Source organism: Protopterus annectens, chromosome 1.part2 (genome assembly GCF_019279795.1).
Source record: "Protopterus annectens isolate FY-2018-M chromosome 1.part2, PAN1.0, whole genome shotgun sequence".
NCBI lineage: Eukaryota > Metazoa > Chordata > Ceratodontiformes > Protopteridae > Protopterus > Protopterus annectens.
Window position 1 is genome coordinate 255,435,131 of NC_056727.1, and position 15,912 is coordinate 255,451,042.

General features: G+C 36.9%; 1 protein-coding gene across 1 annotated transcript in view; it reads left to right on the forward strand.

Annotated features, from left to right (window-relative positions):
- The window catches only part of LOC122792347, a 480,531-nt gene that overhangs the window by 388,989 nt on the left and 75,630 nt on the right, over positions 1–15,912 (forward strand). Inside the window, exon 6 of the mRNA XM_044060140.1 lies at positions 7,917–8,060. Coding sequence (XP_043916075.1) covers positions 7,917–8,060 — 144 coding nt within the window. The remainder of the gene's footprint in view (positions 1–7,916; positions 8,061–15,912) is intronic.

Consider the following 15,912-nt stretch of genomic DNA (forward strand, 5'->3'; position numbering starts at 1 on the left):
ATCACCATCCAACAGTCATCTATCAGTCAAAAGTCAGGTCTCATTGTTTGTTACTCATCATCACTCATTATCATTATTTTTTCTCTACTCAACCCCCCCTTGACCCATTATACACACAAATGACAACAACATGAAAGAAACCAGAAAACTATTACAATAAGAGGAAACCAGAACAAACTCAAAACCCAAAGGATTACCGGCCTCAAAACTTTACTCTGTCACATCTCTGTCACATATCACCTACTCAGAGGCTATCTCTGCTCAACATACAAAGCTATGCTCCACCCCCCACTGCTGTGCTCCATGCAAACCCCCAAGTCCTCTGGAATGCTCTATAAAAAAAACCCACTCAACCTCACCACCATAAACAAAAAACACTGCTTGCTGGATAAAAACTATCCCAGAGACTTCCCATACTCTGGAACAAACTACTATACCATATACAACCTCATTAGCACTCTTCAGCAAAATCCAAGAAAAAAATCTTGATGGATGATTGAGAAAAAAATCATGATTGGGGGGATCACTGTTTCAAGGACACAGGAAATCAATTCTTTGGTCTTAAGTGGCAAAGCTATTCATTACCGCTTTATAGGCTATATAGCTAGGGCCAATAGCCTACTATAGTACCCCTGAATGAAAGTGATGTACCTGTAGGATGTGCCAAGTAAGGTGTGTGGCAGTTTGTGTTGTATGTTTGGTTTGCAAAATGATGTTTTATCGGTTTGTGTTTTTATATATTTATGTTTCCAATCCTATATATTAATATAATATAATAAAATAATAAATAATTTTGTTTAAAAAAAAAAAAAAAAAAAAAAAAAACATTAACATGAACTCTTTTATAATGCTTACTGATTATACTGATTCTCCAAGCAGAGCTGATCAGGGGGGGGCTGATGGGCAGGCAGGCCCCCACCCCCCCCACCCAACTATCCCATCCCATTAAATAATCTCCCCTCCCTCCCAAAATCACAAATATCATTCAAGTATGTATACTATTACTTTATTTTTATTTTTTTACTTTAAATGAACACATTTAATTTTAAACTTTTTTAAGTTTTTTATCAAAAAAATTAAAAAAAAATTTGATAAATAAAAAAAATAAAATAAATAAAAAAAATTAAAGCTTAAACAGCAAAAGCATGATTTTCCTTTTTAAAACTCACCTTTAAACTCACTTTTATTGAAAATCTACCTGACAATACAAGAAATTATGGAATGAATGAAGTCAAAAACATAATATATGAAACAAAAGTCTAAGTTTACTGAAAGGGAAAAAAATTCAAAAGACAAAAAATGTAAAATTGCTAACAGCTTGATTTCTGAGACCACAGAAAAAAAAAAAAAATCTGTTTTCACAGGGCACCCCAGGACTGACTAACTAGTGAAGGCAGTGGTCAAATACATACTAGACAAATGAAAGCTGAGGGAATCAAACCCTGCACAACAGGAAGCAGCTCTTAACAGCTCATAGCATATGCATCTTCAGTAATAGCATACTCATGTGCACTACTGGTAAAACTGTTGTAGCCCAATATACTGCATTACATACCTGTGTGCTGCAAAACCAGATTTAATTAAAAATGCATTAAACACATAGATTTTTATGCTGCTCAGCTTTTTCACAGCCAAAATACTATCCACACAACAGTCAACAAAACAAGGAAACCAAGAATCATTCCCAAAGAACATGTTTCATATAATGATGCTCCTTTTTACTACAATCAATTCCTTCCTTTATATCATTACTTTGAAATTCAGGAAATAAGTGTGCACAGAAACATGCACACACACGCGCACGCACACACACACACACACACACACACACACACACACACACACACACACACACACACACACACACACACACACACACACGCACGCGCGCACACACACGTAATGATCAATTACAGCCTATTGTATGACTGCCTACATTTAGATGTTTGCTTGCGATCAAAGGAATGAACAAACATATAAATAATAAAGGAGGTGTATTTCAGCGGGTCTACTTCACATCACCTAAATCTCATTTGACTGACTTTCATTTGACTGAGACCAAATCACCTAATTTTCAAAATACTGAAAACTCATTTGACTGAATCTCATTTCATTGAACTGTAAGCCATAGACATGATGTGGGTTTCCCTTCTCTTGTGACTTGTTTGTGATAAAAAGAATTTCTGTAACTTATAGTGCTGACTATCAGAATACCGATAGTCATGTAGAAGTAGTGCCGTAGTGTTTCTAAATGTGGGTATGTCTCTTTACATTTTTATGGGAAGTATCTAAAGTAATATGGCGGATGTGTTGTGTGTTACCAGCAGTAGTGGCAGTGTGTAGAGTACTGTAAGGCAGATACAAGGTATATGTCCTTTTACCCACTGTAATGCAATCCTGGTGTTATTATATATAGTTAGGGGGGTGGGCACAGCCCCCACACTGGGGAGTGTCCCCCCACCTAGTTTTTTTTATATTGTCTGGTTTCTGTTAAGAGGATAAGTAAGTAGTTTTTTAAAGTCTGGAAAGAGGCAGTCATTAGTGTTGTGTGTGTTTGTCTTTGGCTTAAAATTTAGTCTTTTGAAATTTAGCATTGTAAGCTTTCGGTGAAATGAGATTCAGTCAAATAAGTTTTCTGTATTTTGAAAATTAAGTGATTTGGTCTCAGTTAAGTGAAAGCTGGTCAAATGAGATTTAGGTGATGTGAAGCAGAACCATTTCAGCTCACTGCTGTGAGAACCATACAGTACAACCCACTGCACCCTCCCATGCCCTCCCAACCGTTTAGGTCATGAGTCAGAGACAAACCCAAAATTCATGAACAGATTTTAAATATTCTTTTATATACTTAGAAATTTGCTAGAATAACAAGCTTTGCATTAGCAAGTATTTCTTGAAGTTCACAAAGTCTTAAATTCACTTAACTGTATTTAATGAGTGTAATCCGCAATGATTTGCTAGAAAGCAACACATTTTACGAAGAACAGACCAAAACACATCTTAACTTATTTACCCACTGGCCAGAAAATTTGTCAGCATGACTTGCTCAAAGTCATACAGTAGACAAATGGAGGTGAAAGGATCCAAATTCTGTACTTTTGACTACAAGAAAGTTTGTTAACAACTCAGCTCCATAACTACCATAAAACTCTAATTCACTCAAAGTTAACAGAACAGCCTGTGCTGCATGGACATGCATTTTCTGAACAATAAGAGCTTTACACCTGTAATAAAGAGCATTGTGAACTTATCTGGCGGTACTGCTCAGTGATTTAACAGAAAATTAAGAAATTAAAGGTCTGGCAATTGGTGCAGAGGATTAGGGTTCCAAGCTCTCAGTGAAGAGCCTTCTGTAGTCAAAGGTAGAGTTTGACTTTTCTACCTCCATTTGTTTACTGTAAGACACTTAATAAGTCACTTAACCATACACTGTTCATTTGTCTAACATACAAAAAAGCCAGGAAATAAATGTGAGGTAGATATTTTCTGAGTAGTAATTATGAAACTCCAGTGACTTGCATTATTGATAACTATAATGACTAGTATAATTCTTTGTGACTTACTAGAGATGAAGGTCTGTTTCGATAAAAGTTAAAGGAATTCAAATTCACACACACGCAAACACACACACACACACACACACACACACGCACACACACACACACACACACACACACACACACACACACACAAACACACATGACACTCACTCCATTTTCACAAATGGCAGTTGAACAAGCTTCAATTGTCATTTCTCCAAATGGCAAAATGCTTGAGTTCCAAAAGGTAAATGGCACACACAGCAAATAGCAAATTGCATTCCCAAGTGATAAATGACAGATGCTTAAGTTCCAAAGTGTGAAATGGCAAAACAGCACACTTTGTGCTCCAGAAAACCAGACTCTCACTAGCTCAAATGTAGAAGTTAATGAGAAAGAGTCAGACAGACAGACAGACAGATACTTCCTAGAGCTAAAACAGCCATTTATGGGCCACCCCAGCCAGCACTGGGCCCTAGGCAGCTTCTAGGATATCTTGTACTGGATCCACCCCTGTTTCCAGACAGGAAGAATCATTTTATTTAGAACACTGTCTACATTTAAATGTTTAGCTCTGTATGTCAATTTGGAAACAGATTCAAAACTGACATTTGTAACTCTTCTGACTTGTATCAGTGATGATTTTTTTCATAGAAGGATATCTTTTCTTAAAAGAAAGAAACCTACTACTAAATACAAAACAATAAAGTTATTATTTTAGTAGCCAATGGAAGCTGTATATAGTCCCCCCTTAAATCAACACACCACTGTGGCCTAGCCCACAATTACATTTCCATCATAACATAGACAGTACAAAAGTTAAAATCAACAATTTCCTTTTCTGGGACAGAAAAAATACACTTTCTATCCTCAGAAGTAAAAAATGCATTCTCTTTACCAGGCTAGAGTATGAATTGCCAATTATACCTGCATCTCCTAAGAGAAAAATGTTTCTGTTTTACAAAATGCATAACCAGGTCTACAGGTTCACCCCCCATATACCCACAAAAGCAAAATGGCTACCAAAGAAAGAACACAGCTTTTACTGCTCTCTTCTATTTAAACTTCCATAATTAAAATGTTTCCCTTTCATGCCAGTCAGCTTACCATTAGATCCTCCAAGTAATGCCTTAGATATCTCCAACCATCTAGTACCACCTAAAAAAAAACTTGCAATAAATTGCATTGCACTTACCATAGCTCCACACTCATTACTCCAGGTCAGTGGCAACTATTCTTTCCATTTAAAACAATTACATTCATTCCCAAGATTATATGCTGAATTGAAAATACATCTCCAAAAGGAAACTAAATATAGCTGCTTTCAGAAAAGTTCAACTAAGTGAATGAAATAGACATTCCAAGCTATTACCTAATCTAAGTAAACTAATAATCTTTATCTGGGCACTTCTCTATAATTTTCACTCTCATCAGTGTTCCCTCTTCTTCCTCTTTCTCCTAGACTTAGATTATTTCTGTACATATTGTAAATTTGTGCTTTTTTAATTGGTACTTTTTCTCTGTCATGGCATCTATACTGTAGGTGATTTGTATACTTGTATTTCTAGAACGAACCAAACAGGGGAAAACTAGTTGTACAAGAAAGATATCAGCAAAAAAATAGCTATAATAGACTATTGTCATGAATTCTAATGTAAGTTCCATGTTATATCTTTTGTTATTACTTAATAACCTGTGGTTTAAGCAAGAAATACCAGCTTGAATCCTGCTTTCTTGCTGTTAATAAGAATGCAAATTGATCTTTAACTTTACTCTTACATTAGAATTTATGGCAACAGTCTATTTTAACAATTTGTATTCTGATATCTTTCTTGTGCAGCTAGTTTTCCCATTTTTAATTTTTTTCAGGTCTGTTCTTTTTCAAGGAAAGTGTTTACTACCATTAAGGCTGGAAAACTGCATTTCCTCAGTACTAGTTTTCATTAGGTTCATAGGTTCATAGGTTTATACTAGGCTATCTGCCCTAAGGCATTTATAAGCCTAGCCCAAATTTTTGTGGCTTACGCCACCCCTTATATGAAAAAATACTGTGCCCATTAGTTTGTTGTGCCTCTGTCCAGCAGTGACACAGAGATGATTCCCGGGGTAAACCTACGATCTCCCATCCACAGGTCTAGATTTCTCTTGAACAGAGTCAGCGAGGTGCTCTGCCTCACATGGACCGGGATTTTATTCCACAGCATAGGGAGTCTCTGAGTGATAAATCTATCCCTCCAGCACGTCCTATTTATATCCGTGCTAAGGTTTAAGTCACTTGCTCTAGTGGTTTTGGTGGATTTGTATTTTTTGAGGTGGAGCATGTCCATTAATTCCGGGTTGGACATGGCCTTGTATGTCAGGCACATGTCACCTCTGAGCAGACGGTATGCGACTGAGTAGAGCTGGAGTTTCTTCAATCTGGCAGCATATGACAGATTTTGGGGTCCCTTTATCCTTTTGGTGAGGAACTTTTGGGGTCTCTCCAATTGCTGCAGATGTCGGGTGAGATACATCCCGAATGGGGCATTGTACTCGATCATTGGTCTGATAAGTGAAGAGTACAGGGGAACAATGACCTCACTAGATCTGGATGTGAATCCTTCATGATCAGGTGGGCAATGTAGAAGGTCTTTCTAACCACTTTAGCAATGTGAGTGTCAAAGAAAGGCCACTGTCAACCTGGGTCCCCAGGTCCCTGATAACCTCTTCTGTGCTTAGTGGATTGACACCTATATGGTAGCTTGGGGTTACCTTGTTTTTCCCGAAGGGTAGGACTATACATTTTTTGGCGTTTAACTTCAGGCCATGGCTCTGGCACCAGCTATCTGTTTCCGTGAGTCCCTTCTGAAGGATATCCGTGTCCGATGCACTTTCCACTATGGCGCCCAGTTTGCAGTCGTCTGCAAACTTTGTCAGCCAAAGTCCTCCCATGCTGGCCTGTACTTCTGAGAAGTAGATGCCAAACAATAGGGGGCCAAGGACCGAACCCTGTGGGACACCACTTGTGACCGGCTTGGAGTCTGACACAGCGCCAGCAACTCTAACCCTATGGGTTCTGTCCTTAAGCCAGTTTGCAACCCATCTTGTGACATATGGGTTTACATTGTCTCATTATGTTTACAACAGTATTGAAATAGTACTATGCCAGGTATGATTTTTACTATGTTAGTTCTTGTTTAAAACATAATTTCTTTCTTTCTTTTTTTTTTTTTTTATCACGGCAGTGTATATTTGCATCGTTGAATGTATATTCATTGATAAAATTTGAAAATGCTTCATTGTGATCACTGTTTTACACCAGTAAGCAACATTCCAGCTCTTTGGAATGTGAGAGAAAGTCATAACACTAAGTGAAAACCCATGTGGACAGTGAGTGGACATGCAGATTCCACACAGACGGTACCAAAGAAGATATTCAAACCAGAGACTGATTTACTTAGCTGCTGCAGCACTAACCACTGCACTGTTAATCAGCATACCGATTTGTACCTATTTTTCATGAGCCTTTGTCCAGATTGTTGATGTTTCCAGGTTGAGAGGTATGGTGGAAATATGTCCTTTTCCCCATTGCAGTGCGATCCTGGAGTTGGTATATATAATAGGGGTGTGGGGGTGATAGGCATACCCCCCCACATAGGTGTTTTTTACATAGGCCAGTGTGTTTACATTATGTGTTGGACAAGTGTTTCCTTGCCCTGAGAAAAATCGGCCATTTGTAATTGTCAGTCTTTGTTATTTTCGTCTCAACATTCAAAGTTCATTGTTGTGGGATTTGTGATTTAGAAGGGAATCCATATATATATATATATATATATATATATATATATATATATATATATATATACAGACACATGTATGTGGGGGGATGTTTACTATCAAAAGACTGCAAGTCATATGGTCGACGTTATAACATTGAAAGTAATTTCTGCAAACATCATAAATACTGAAAAAAAATATCAAAGTTTAAATAGTTGAAAAACACCTGCAGTGCTGACAGTATTTTTTTGCAGGAGGAAAGCCCCCTGCACCCCCCACACCCCTGCTACTTATATATTACAACTCTGAGATTGTACTACACTGCTGACAAGGGTATATCCTTGCCCTGTTTACATTTTTTCAACAGGTAATTTGCATGCATTAACTGTCAAAATGATCCAATTAATATTCATGTGTCGATGATATGGGTCGCTCAGTTGAATGTTAGATCTTTTGAATTTCAAACATTTGATAGTAAACCGTGGGGGGATGTATATGTACATGCAGAGTAGCTATTTGCACTGTCCTAACTAATACTTTATAATTCTTTATGGATGTCTATTTGCTTATTTTGTAAACAAGAACTAAACCAATAAATAAAAAAATATATATTTTTTTTAGTCTAGGTATGTTAAATGCAGAAAACCTCTTCTCCCTGACAAATGCTCATTTACTTCAAGGCATTCTGAAAATGGGGAATCAGCAGAGTAAACTGTCATTTAAACCTTCTGTACAGATCCAGACTGCTCAAAACACACTTCATATGTAAGTTGCATTTGTTTATTTTAATTCACAATTTAGGGTGGAAAGTTGTGCTGAATCATATATTCTGTCTACATGAGAGAACCATTAAGATTCAGACATTATACAAATGGAGATGATCTGAGTCATGTCCAGATCTGTAATATGTATACATTTTAACTACAACCCATTGTTATTTATTAAAATTTCTTAACTTGTGAGAATTCAAAAACACAGAAGAATACATAAGCATCTTTGTAAAGAAAACTGCATTGATAATTTGAGACTAGCATTTCTGAAAGAGTAATAGATAATCTGTCAAAAGGGTGATAGATTATTAGGAACATTTGTTTGTTGTTGTTGTGTCTTTCGGCTTTTCCCGGTTCGGGGTCGCCACAGCGGAACTCCGGTCCACTAATGATTGGTAGTTGATTTTTATGTGCTGAGTTACCAGCCCTGACGCACAACCTTCAACGAAGGTATGCCCATTCACGCATGTCTCCACGCAGAGGACGCTCTAGCTGAGAATCAAACCGGACAGCTTCTTACTGTGAGGCGACAACGCTACCGCAGCACCACCACCACAGGTACGAGACATATTTTCATGTGATAAAACTTTGCTTTCTAGTATTTGATGACCTTTTCTTCTTTAACTTTACTGCGGTAGTAGCCTTTTAGTGCTGGTTACTCTTTAGTAAGATATTCAGATTTGCACACATGCATATACACAATAACAAAAATGCAGATATTGAATGATGGAGATGAAAAAATGAATATGCTCAAGTTATAAAATGCTTATAACTTATAAAATGCTTTTGTTTCAGCTTAAAACAAATACTTTTGTAGTTTGCAAATAGAAGTCCATTTACACTTCACATTCTACTGATTTGACTGATGCAGTAGCCTTAACTACATGGGTTACATCCTGCCAAGGATATAATAGTCAGCCAGCTTCTAAAGCTTAAGTGCAACTTCCATGGCCCAAACCATTACCAGTTCAAGTAGATCTGAAGAAAAGCAAGGGTTAGGGTGCCAAGCCATTCAAAGTTTTCCTGACACCAAAGAGCACTCCTTTTGTGGGCTTTCAAAGATCAGTGGTCAGCTATCTGTTCTCTTTTGCTGGGCAGATAACTTCCCTTCAGGGATAGGAACTTCCACATTTTATTTTTGTAACAGATACTTAACTTTTATTGCAAAAATGTATATTTTAATCCAGGAAAAGTATGTTAGTAAACAGCCACATGACATTTATTCTTTTTTTTGGTTATTGTGAAGCTTTACTTTTTACTTTTTGTGGAAACAGAGTTGCTAAAATTAAGTTAAATTACTTGTGGGGACCAGGATACATGTTTAAAGTGCTTTTCATTATGTTTTACTTACTGTTTCATTAACTACTATTGTTAATCTTCTGTGGGATTCAGGCATAATTTTCTGCTTCACCGTGGAACAATAAACTAGTTCCTTTGGTCTTGCAGCTACCAAAAGAAGAACATTTCCAAAGAGCTATAAATTAATCTCAGCCACAGATGGGTGACTCTGCAATGCCATTTTGGATTCTTCAGAATATTCATCTCCTTCCTTCCTTGCTTGTCTGTGGTATAGACCCTACAGCAGCCATAGACACCTCTTCTGCAGCTGTTGGAGTGCCCTTGGTGGGCAGGGGAGAAAAACCCTTGTCCTTTTTGTAGAAAACAGCAGGGAATACCTCTCTGCTTGGTCAAATTGAGGTGGCTCTTCATATAGAGGATTTGCCTGTCAAAAGCAGACCTGCATCTTCAGAAATTCCTGTCAAAAAGAAGCTGAAAGTTAGACATTTATCCTCTTCTATCTCTATTACTTTGACGGAAGTGAGTTATACGGCTAATCTCAGAATTAAGTTCAGGATCTTGACCCTTCCAGTTCAGGTATTTCTGGTAAATGAAAAGGGAATTCTTCATTGTCTGAGGATATACATAACACTCAACAGGAATATGATTGTGAGGGACTACATCTGTTTTCTCTCTCCTCTGCTTTCTGATTTTGACTATGAGGAGATTTACTTCTGAGAGTCCCTTAGAAAGATTTTATTTTTCCGAAACCATATTCAGAATGAATCAGATGTTTCAGTGGGAGCATGATTGCAGTCCAGTGTTTTTAAAGAAATATTATGATTTGTTATAACTGGAATTTCCTCCTCAAGTTCTTCCAACATTGGAGGATGATTTTATTACAACCTGTAACTTGCCTGATGGCTAGCCTGCTGCACATACAAAAGCAGACAGATTATGCAAAGTTGTTCAACCTTGTAAGGTTTTATTTGTGATTTCCTTGGTAAATCCTACTGCTGCTTAGCATCTGGAAATGTTAACCCCCCCCCCCCAAACCCCAGATAAGGATGGGAAAGCCTTTGAAAGATTTGGGAGAAAAGTGTGTGCTTCTGCAACACTTAATCTACATTCTTAATTGACAAGCTCACATGTTAAAGTTTATGCTTGCTCCTTTTGGGAATATGATGAACATTATAGCTTATCTTTACTATTCCAAGGGGAATTATATTTGTGCAGTCTTATTGCTTCTGTGTATTAAGCGAGTAAACACTCCTTGAAGTATGCTTATGATTCACAGATACCATTTCCAGAACTGCTGCTGCTATTGAAACTGTTATAAGAAGGTTTGGTTGGTTATGTACACAAAGCATTTCTTGGTGATGCCACAGCTGAAAGTTTAAGTTCTCCCTTAGACAGAATGGTTGTGTTTGGACTATTTGCAGCAGGGATCCTTAAAAAGTGAGACGAGAGAGGGAAACTGATTCAGGAACTTTTTCAAATTTTTCATCCGTCCTCTTCAAATTTGTTAAGGGTTTTACATATACCTCTGCACCATTTTATAAAAAGCAAAATAAGCAGGCACAGAAAGCTGCTGGCAAGCAGACTTAAAAAAAACAATGACAAGGGGGCTCCAAAAAGAAAGAAGGAGCCTTTCTGAAACAAGGGCAGTCCAACAAGTCTGAATGACTATTTTCAGAATCCCTCTACCCTTCCCATCCTAGCAAGCCTTTAATTCTTCCCCAAAATCTAGCTCTACATTTTCTTTGGGAACAGATAGTCTCAGACAAATGGGTTTTGACAGTGATCATCAGGAATACAGATGGCAGTGGGACTCTCTCCCTCCATTCCAGGGGATTCCCCCTCATCCACCAGATCAGACTTTCCTTTTCCCTCCTGTCATTTAGCAAATCTACTAATTTATGTGGTGAAGCTGTCCCTCCTTTTTATAAAGTAAAAAGTTTGTATTCAAGAATGTGTCTAGTACCAAAGATAGAAACCTCATGGACACCATGATTAGATCTTTAATTTTTAAACCAACGTCTGAAATTTCCAAAGTTCAAAATGTTATCCCTTCATAACCTGTTACCTTTCATTCCCTTTAAGTCTTTAAATGACCCTAAATTTAAAGGACACATATTGTAACATTCCTGTAGCACAAAATTTCAAACTTTTCTTAAGGTTTTCTATGTCAGATCTCTGTATTACCCTTTGGGGTATCCATTGTTCCAAGTGTATTCACAAAGTGCCTACCTCCAGAGATACCCTACTGCAGACTGCAAGGTATTCACATTTTTTCCTTATTTAGATTCCTTACTTATCTTAGCAGAATCTTTTCCAAAGTGTCAGAAATCTCTCATTGGGTGAATATCTCATTCTCAGACTGTGGTTATAGAAGAACTTCAAAAAATCTTGCGTAATGCCTTCCCACAGTATTGTTTTTTCTGGGTTGTCCCTTATATTGCCTTGTTCAAAGATCTTTTCTTTAACAGAAAAAAATGGATCTATATATAGATCTGTTCCTGAGTTTTTCACTCAGACCAGAGCCTTGGCAAGGGAATTTCTCATGCTATGATGTTTTCATATGGATCACTGCTGCAGTAGTCTTAAACTATATGGGTTATATCCTTCCAAAAATATAGCAATCAGCCACCTTCCAAAGCTTCAGAGCACCTCCAATGCACTCAAACTGTTAGTCAGCTCAAACTAAGCAGACTAAAAAGACAGGTTTGGAGACTGAGCCATTCAGTGTTTTTCTACCTAAGAAGATAGTGCTCTTCTGAAGGCTACCTAAGAAGATAGTGCTCCTCTGAAGGCTTTTGAGGATAAGTGGTTGGCAAACACTATTCCATTGCTGAGAAGATACATTTCCTAGAGGAATAAAACTTCCACTTTACTTTTTATGACTAAAAACTTACTTTGTCTGTAAAATATAACATTTTATGCTTGGAGAAAGTGTTTTTAATGACTGCCGTGTGACGTTTGAATATTATAAATAGGAATGCTTCTTTTTTACTTTTTGGTTAAGAAAAAGTTGTTAAAATTGACTTTAAACATCTTTTCTGTGGTAAAAGTTGTGTTATTGTATTTTTGTGGGCTAGAGTAAGCATTTAAAGTGCTTTTTACTATGTTTTAATGTGGAAAATAATTTACCTATTTTTTTTTTTACTATTGAATTTGTGGCCAGTCTTCCCCAGGGACCAGGCATCATTTTCATCTTAATGGTGGAACAACCTACTGGTTCCTCATTTCTTCCTTCTTCCAGCCACAAAAAGAGGAAAATTGTTAATCAGCCTTTACCACCTCAGCAGGCTGCTGTACTGCCTCAGCAACAGGTAGATGACAGCTGTGACGAAAACTGTTTCCTTAAACCACTCACTGTTTTTCTTGAGTCCAGTTGGTGTAGTCTCTACAGCCAACATGGACCGGGGATTAAACCCAGCAACTGTGGCTGTTAGAGTGTCCTTGGTGGGCAATGGGGAGACAGTCTTGTCAGTCCTGGGAGAACAGGCAGAGAATGCCACTCTATCTAGCTAGAAAGCTGTGCCAATCCCTAGGGAGGTTGTTGCTGGGAAAAGTGGATCTTTTTCTTTAGAAATGTATGTTAAAAAGAAGCAAAAGCTTAAACATTGCTCTTCTTCTGTCTCAGTTACTCTGGCCAGGAGTAATTTATTGGGCTGAGCTCAGGGTTTAGTGCAGGCTATTGACTCTTCCTGTATGGTTGTTTCTGGGATTCTTCATTTTTTGAAGAAAAAAATTCCAGATGACCACCACGACTGTAAAAAAGATAATTTAATTCAGACAAGCGCTTTCACTTAGAACACCTATGCTTTCTCAAGTCCTTAATACAATGAAATACACATTCACTCATTTTATATACATATTTCAGCAATCAATCAATAAAACAATTAGAAAACACATTATTAAGTCACTTAACTAGCATTTTAACATTTAATTTATTTAAAAGGGTGAGTATCAAGCTCTGGCTTAATGCAAACATAATTATTCAGCCCTGGATGTATATGTGCCTGTAATTTTAAGATCCATTTGAGTTCAATGCATTCTACGTGATTATTGTAATTACCTCCCCTCCTGTCCTGAAAAAATATTTGTAAAACCCTGAAGCAAAAGCTATGTGCAGGAAATCCCATTAAGTACCTAGCTAAAGCATTTAGCTTATTCTTGTTCTTGACATCATACATATGTTGATAAGCCTTATTCCTTAGGCGTTTCTGAGTTTTGCCCACATAGAAACATCTGCACCCTTTACACTCTGCTAAATAAACTAAGTTGGTGGTATTACAGCTAGCATAGAATCTGGGTTCAAAAATAACGGACAGAGTTGGATGTTTATACTCCTGTGTTTTACAAATGTATTCACACATTTTACAATTTTTACATGGAAAAGTCCCTAACCTATATGCAGGTACTAATGTCCTTTGTCAATCATTACATAACAATTGTTTTAGGTTACAGTTATTTTTTTCAATAGATTCAAGAGATCCTCAAATGAATGTGAAGATACAGAGTTTGATTTATCACCTTAGATTCCTGATTCAGATTCTTTGAATACAGTGGCTTTGGCCAGTCCCTTTGAAGAATGCTCTTTCTCTGAAATTACTTCCAGAACAAATCAGTCATTTCATTGGGATAGTAATGTCTCTCAGTCATTCAGAAAGCATTGTGACTTGTTTCAACTGGAATTTCCAAAACCTTCTCCTTTTCTTCCTAGTCTTTCTGCCCTGGAGGATGTTTTTGTCATACCCTGTAACATAACTTGCTTGAAAACAAGCCGGTGTCCCCAAGAAAGCAGATAGACACTATAAAGTTCCTCACGTTTTTGAGTTTTTATACACTCATCCCAAATTAGAACCGTCAACTGTTACTTTAGTGATTCCAGCTGCTGTTAAACATTTGGTTAATACTATTCCTTTTTTTCTAACAAGAATGGGAAGGCTACTGATAGTTTGGTAAATGTGTGTATTCTTCTGCAGCACTTGCTTTTTAGAATTCTCAGCTGTTAAGTAGACATTTATGATTGCGTCTTGTGAGAATATGAGGAATATTTACTGTGCTTGTTGAAAATGAAGTTAAAACATTTTTGAACACTAAAGGTGGTATAAAAGGAATTTAATGGAAGAAGAAATATCTATACTACAAACACTGGTTACTAAGCCTGAAATTAGGATTATGAAACCAGATAAAGGGGGACGAGTGGTTTTAATGGAACAGGTCAATTATAGTAGCAAAATGTTAGAACTATTAAATATTGATGGTAGATATTCCCAGGTATCAAGAGGTCAAATAGAAGTGGCATATAGAAAGATCGATTGGATATTAGAGGACAACTTAATGCAGGGAGCCATTGAAAATGAATTATATAATTTTTTTGTGGTTAAAAAAACAGTTATACCTGGTATTGTTGGAATACCAAAAACCTATAAAAATGTTAATGATCCACCACTTAAGCCTGTAGTTGCATCTGGGGGGGTGGGTTTAAGACTTAACCTTTGGGGCTGTTTGTGGATGTTAAACTTAAACCCTTTTATACTTTATATGACCATATATTAATTCATTCTTTGGATTTTCTGCATAAAATCAAAAATATTGAATATGATGAATTTTGTTTGGTCACTATTGATGTGAAAAATTTATTTTCAGTTATTCCCCAGAGATTGGGAATAAGATGGTTTGAGGAAATGCTTATAGAGATGGGGTTTTTGACAGCTGTGGACCTAAGGTTAGTTACTGAGAACATGGAAATTGTATTAAGGAATAACTTTCTGTATTTTTAGGGTGAATACTACAGGCAACTTGAGGGAGTTGCTATGGGGGCCTCATGTGCCCCCATGTATGCTAACGTTATTATGCTATACTGGGAGAAACATTATGTATTCACCTCTGATTATTGGAAGTACACAGAAGGATATTTCCATTTCCTGGATGATGTATTAGTGGTATGGAGTGGGCCTGTTGAAAGTATAGTACAATTTATTAATTATATTGAATCTACTACTGATTTTTTAAAATTCACATACCATGTGGGAGAGATGGAATTTGAATATTTAGATGTTAATATATACAATGACAGTATCAATCAGAAGTTAGGGTCCAGAATATATAGGAAAAAGCATTTTTCCAACACATATTTACACTATGAGAGTAATCATCCACAGCATTTAAAGAAGAACAGTATAAAAGGACAGATGGTTCATGAGGCACTCATGACATCTAAGACAGAGGATATTGTTGAAGAAATTGAATTTGTAGGCATGTTATTTGAAAATAGGAAGTATCCTGTTGAATTAGTGCAATCTATTAAAAATGAGATTATGGAAGGGTGGGGTACGAAGTATGTTCCCTTGTTAAATTAGTCCTGTCAAGAAGGCACTAGTGAATGTTACGGTAATAGGAGCACTGCAGAAGTTAGTGAAATACAACAAAGAAAGAATGATGGGCAGGATGCCCACTATTTTGTGATGAGATATAACCAAGATACCAACAAAATAAGGAAAATTGTACACAGATATTGGAATATATTTAAAATTATGCCCAATAATTTAAAAGTGTTT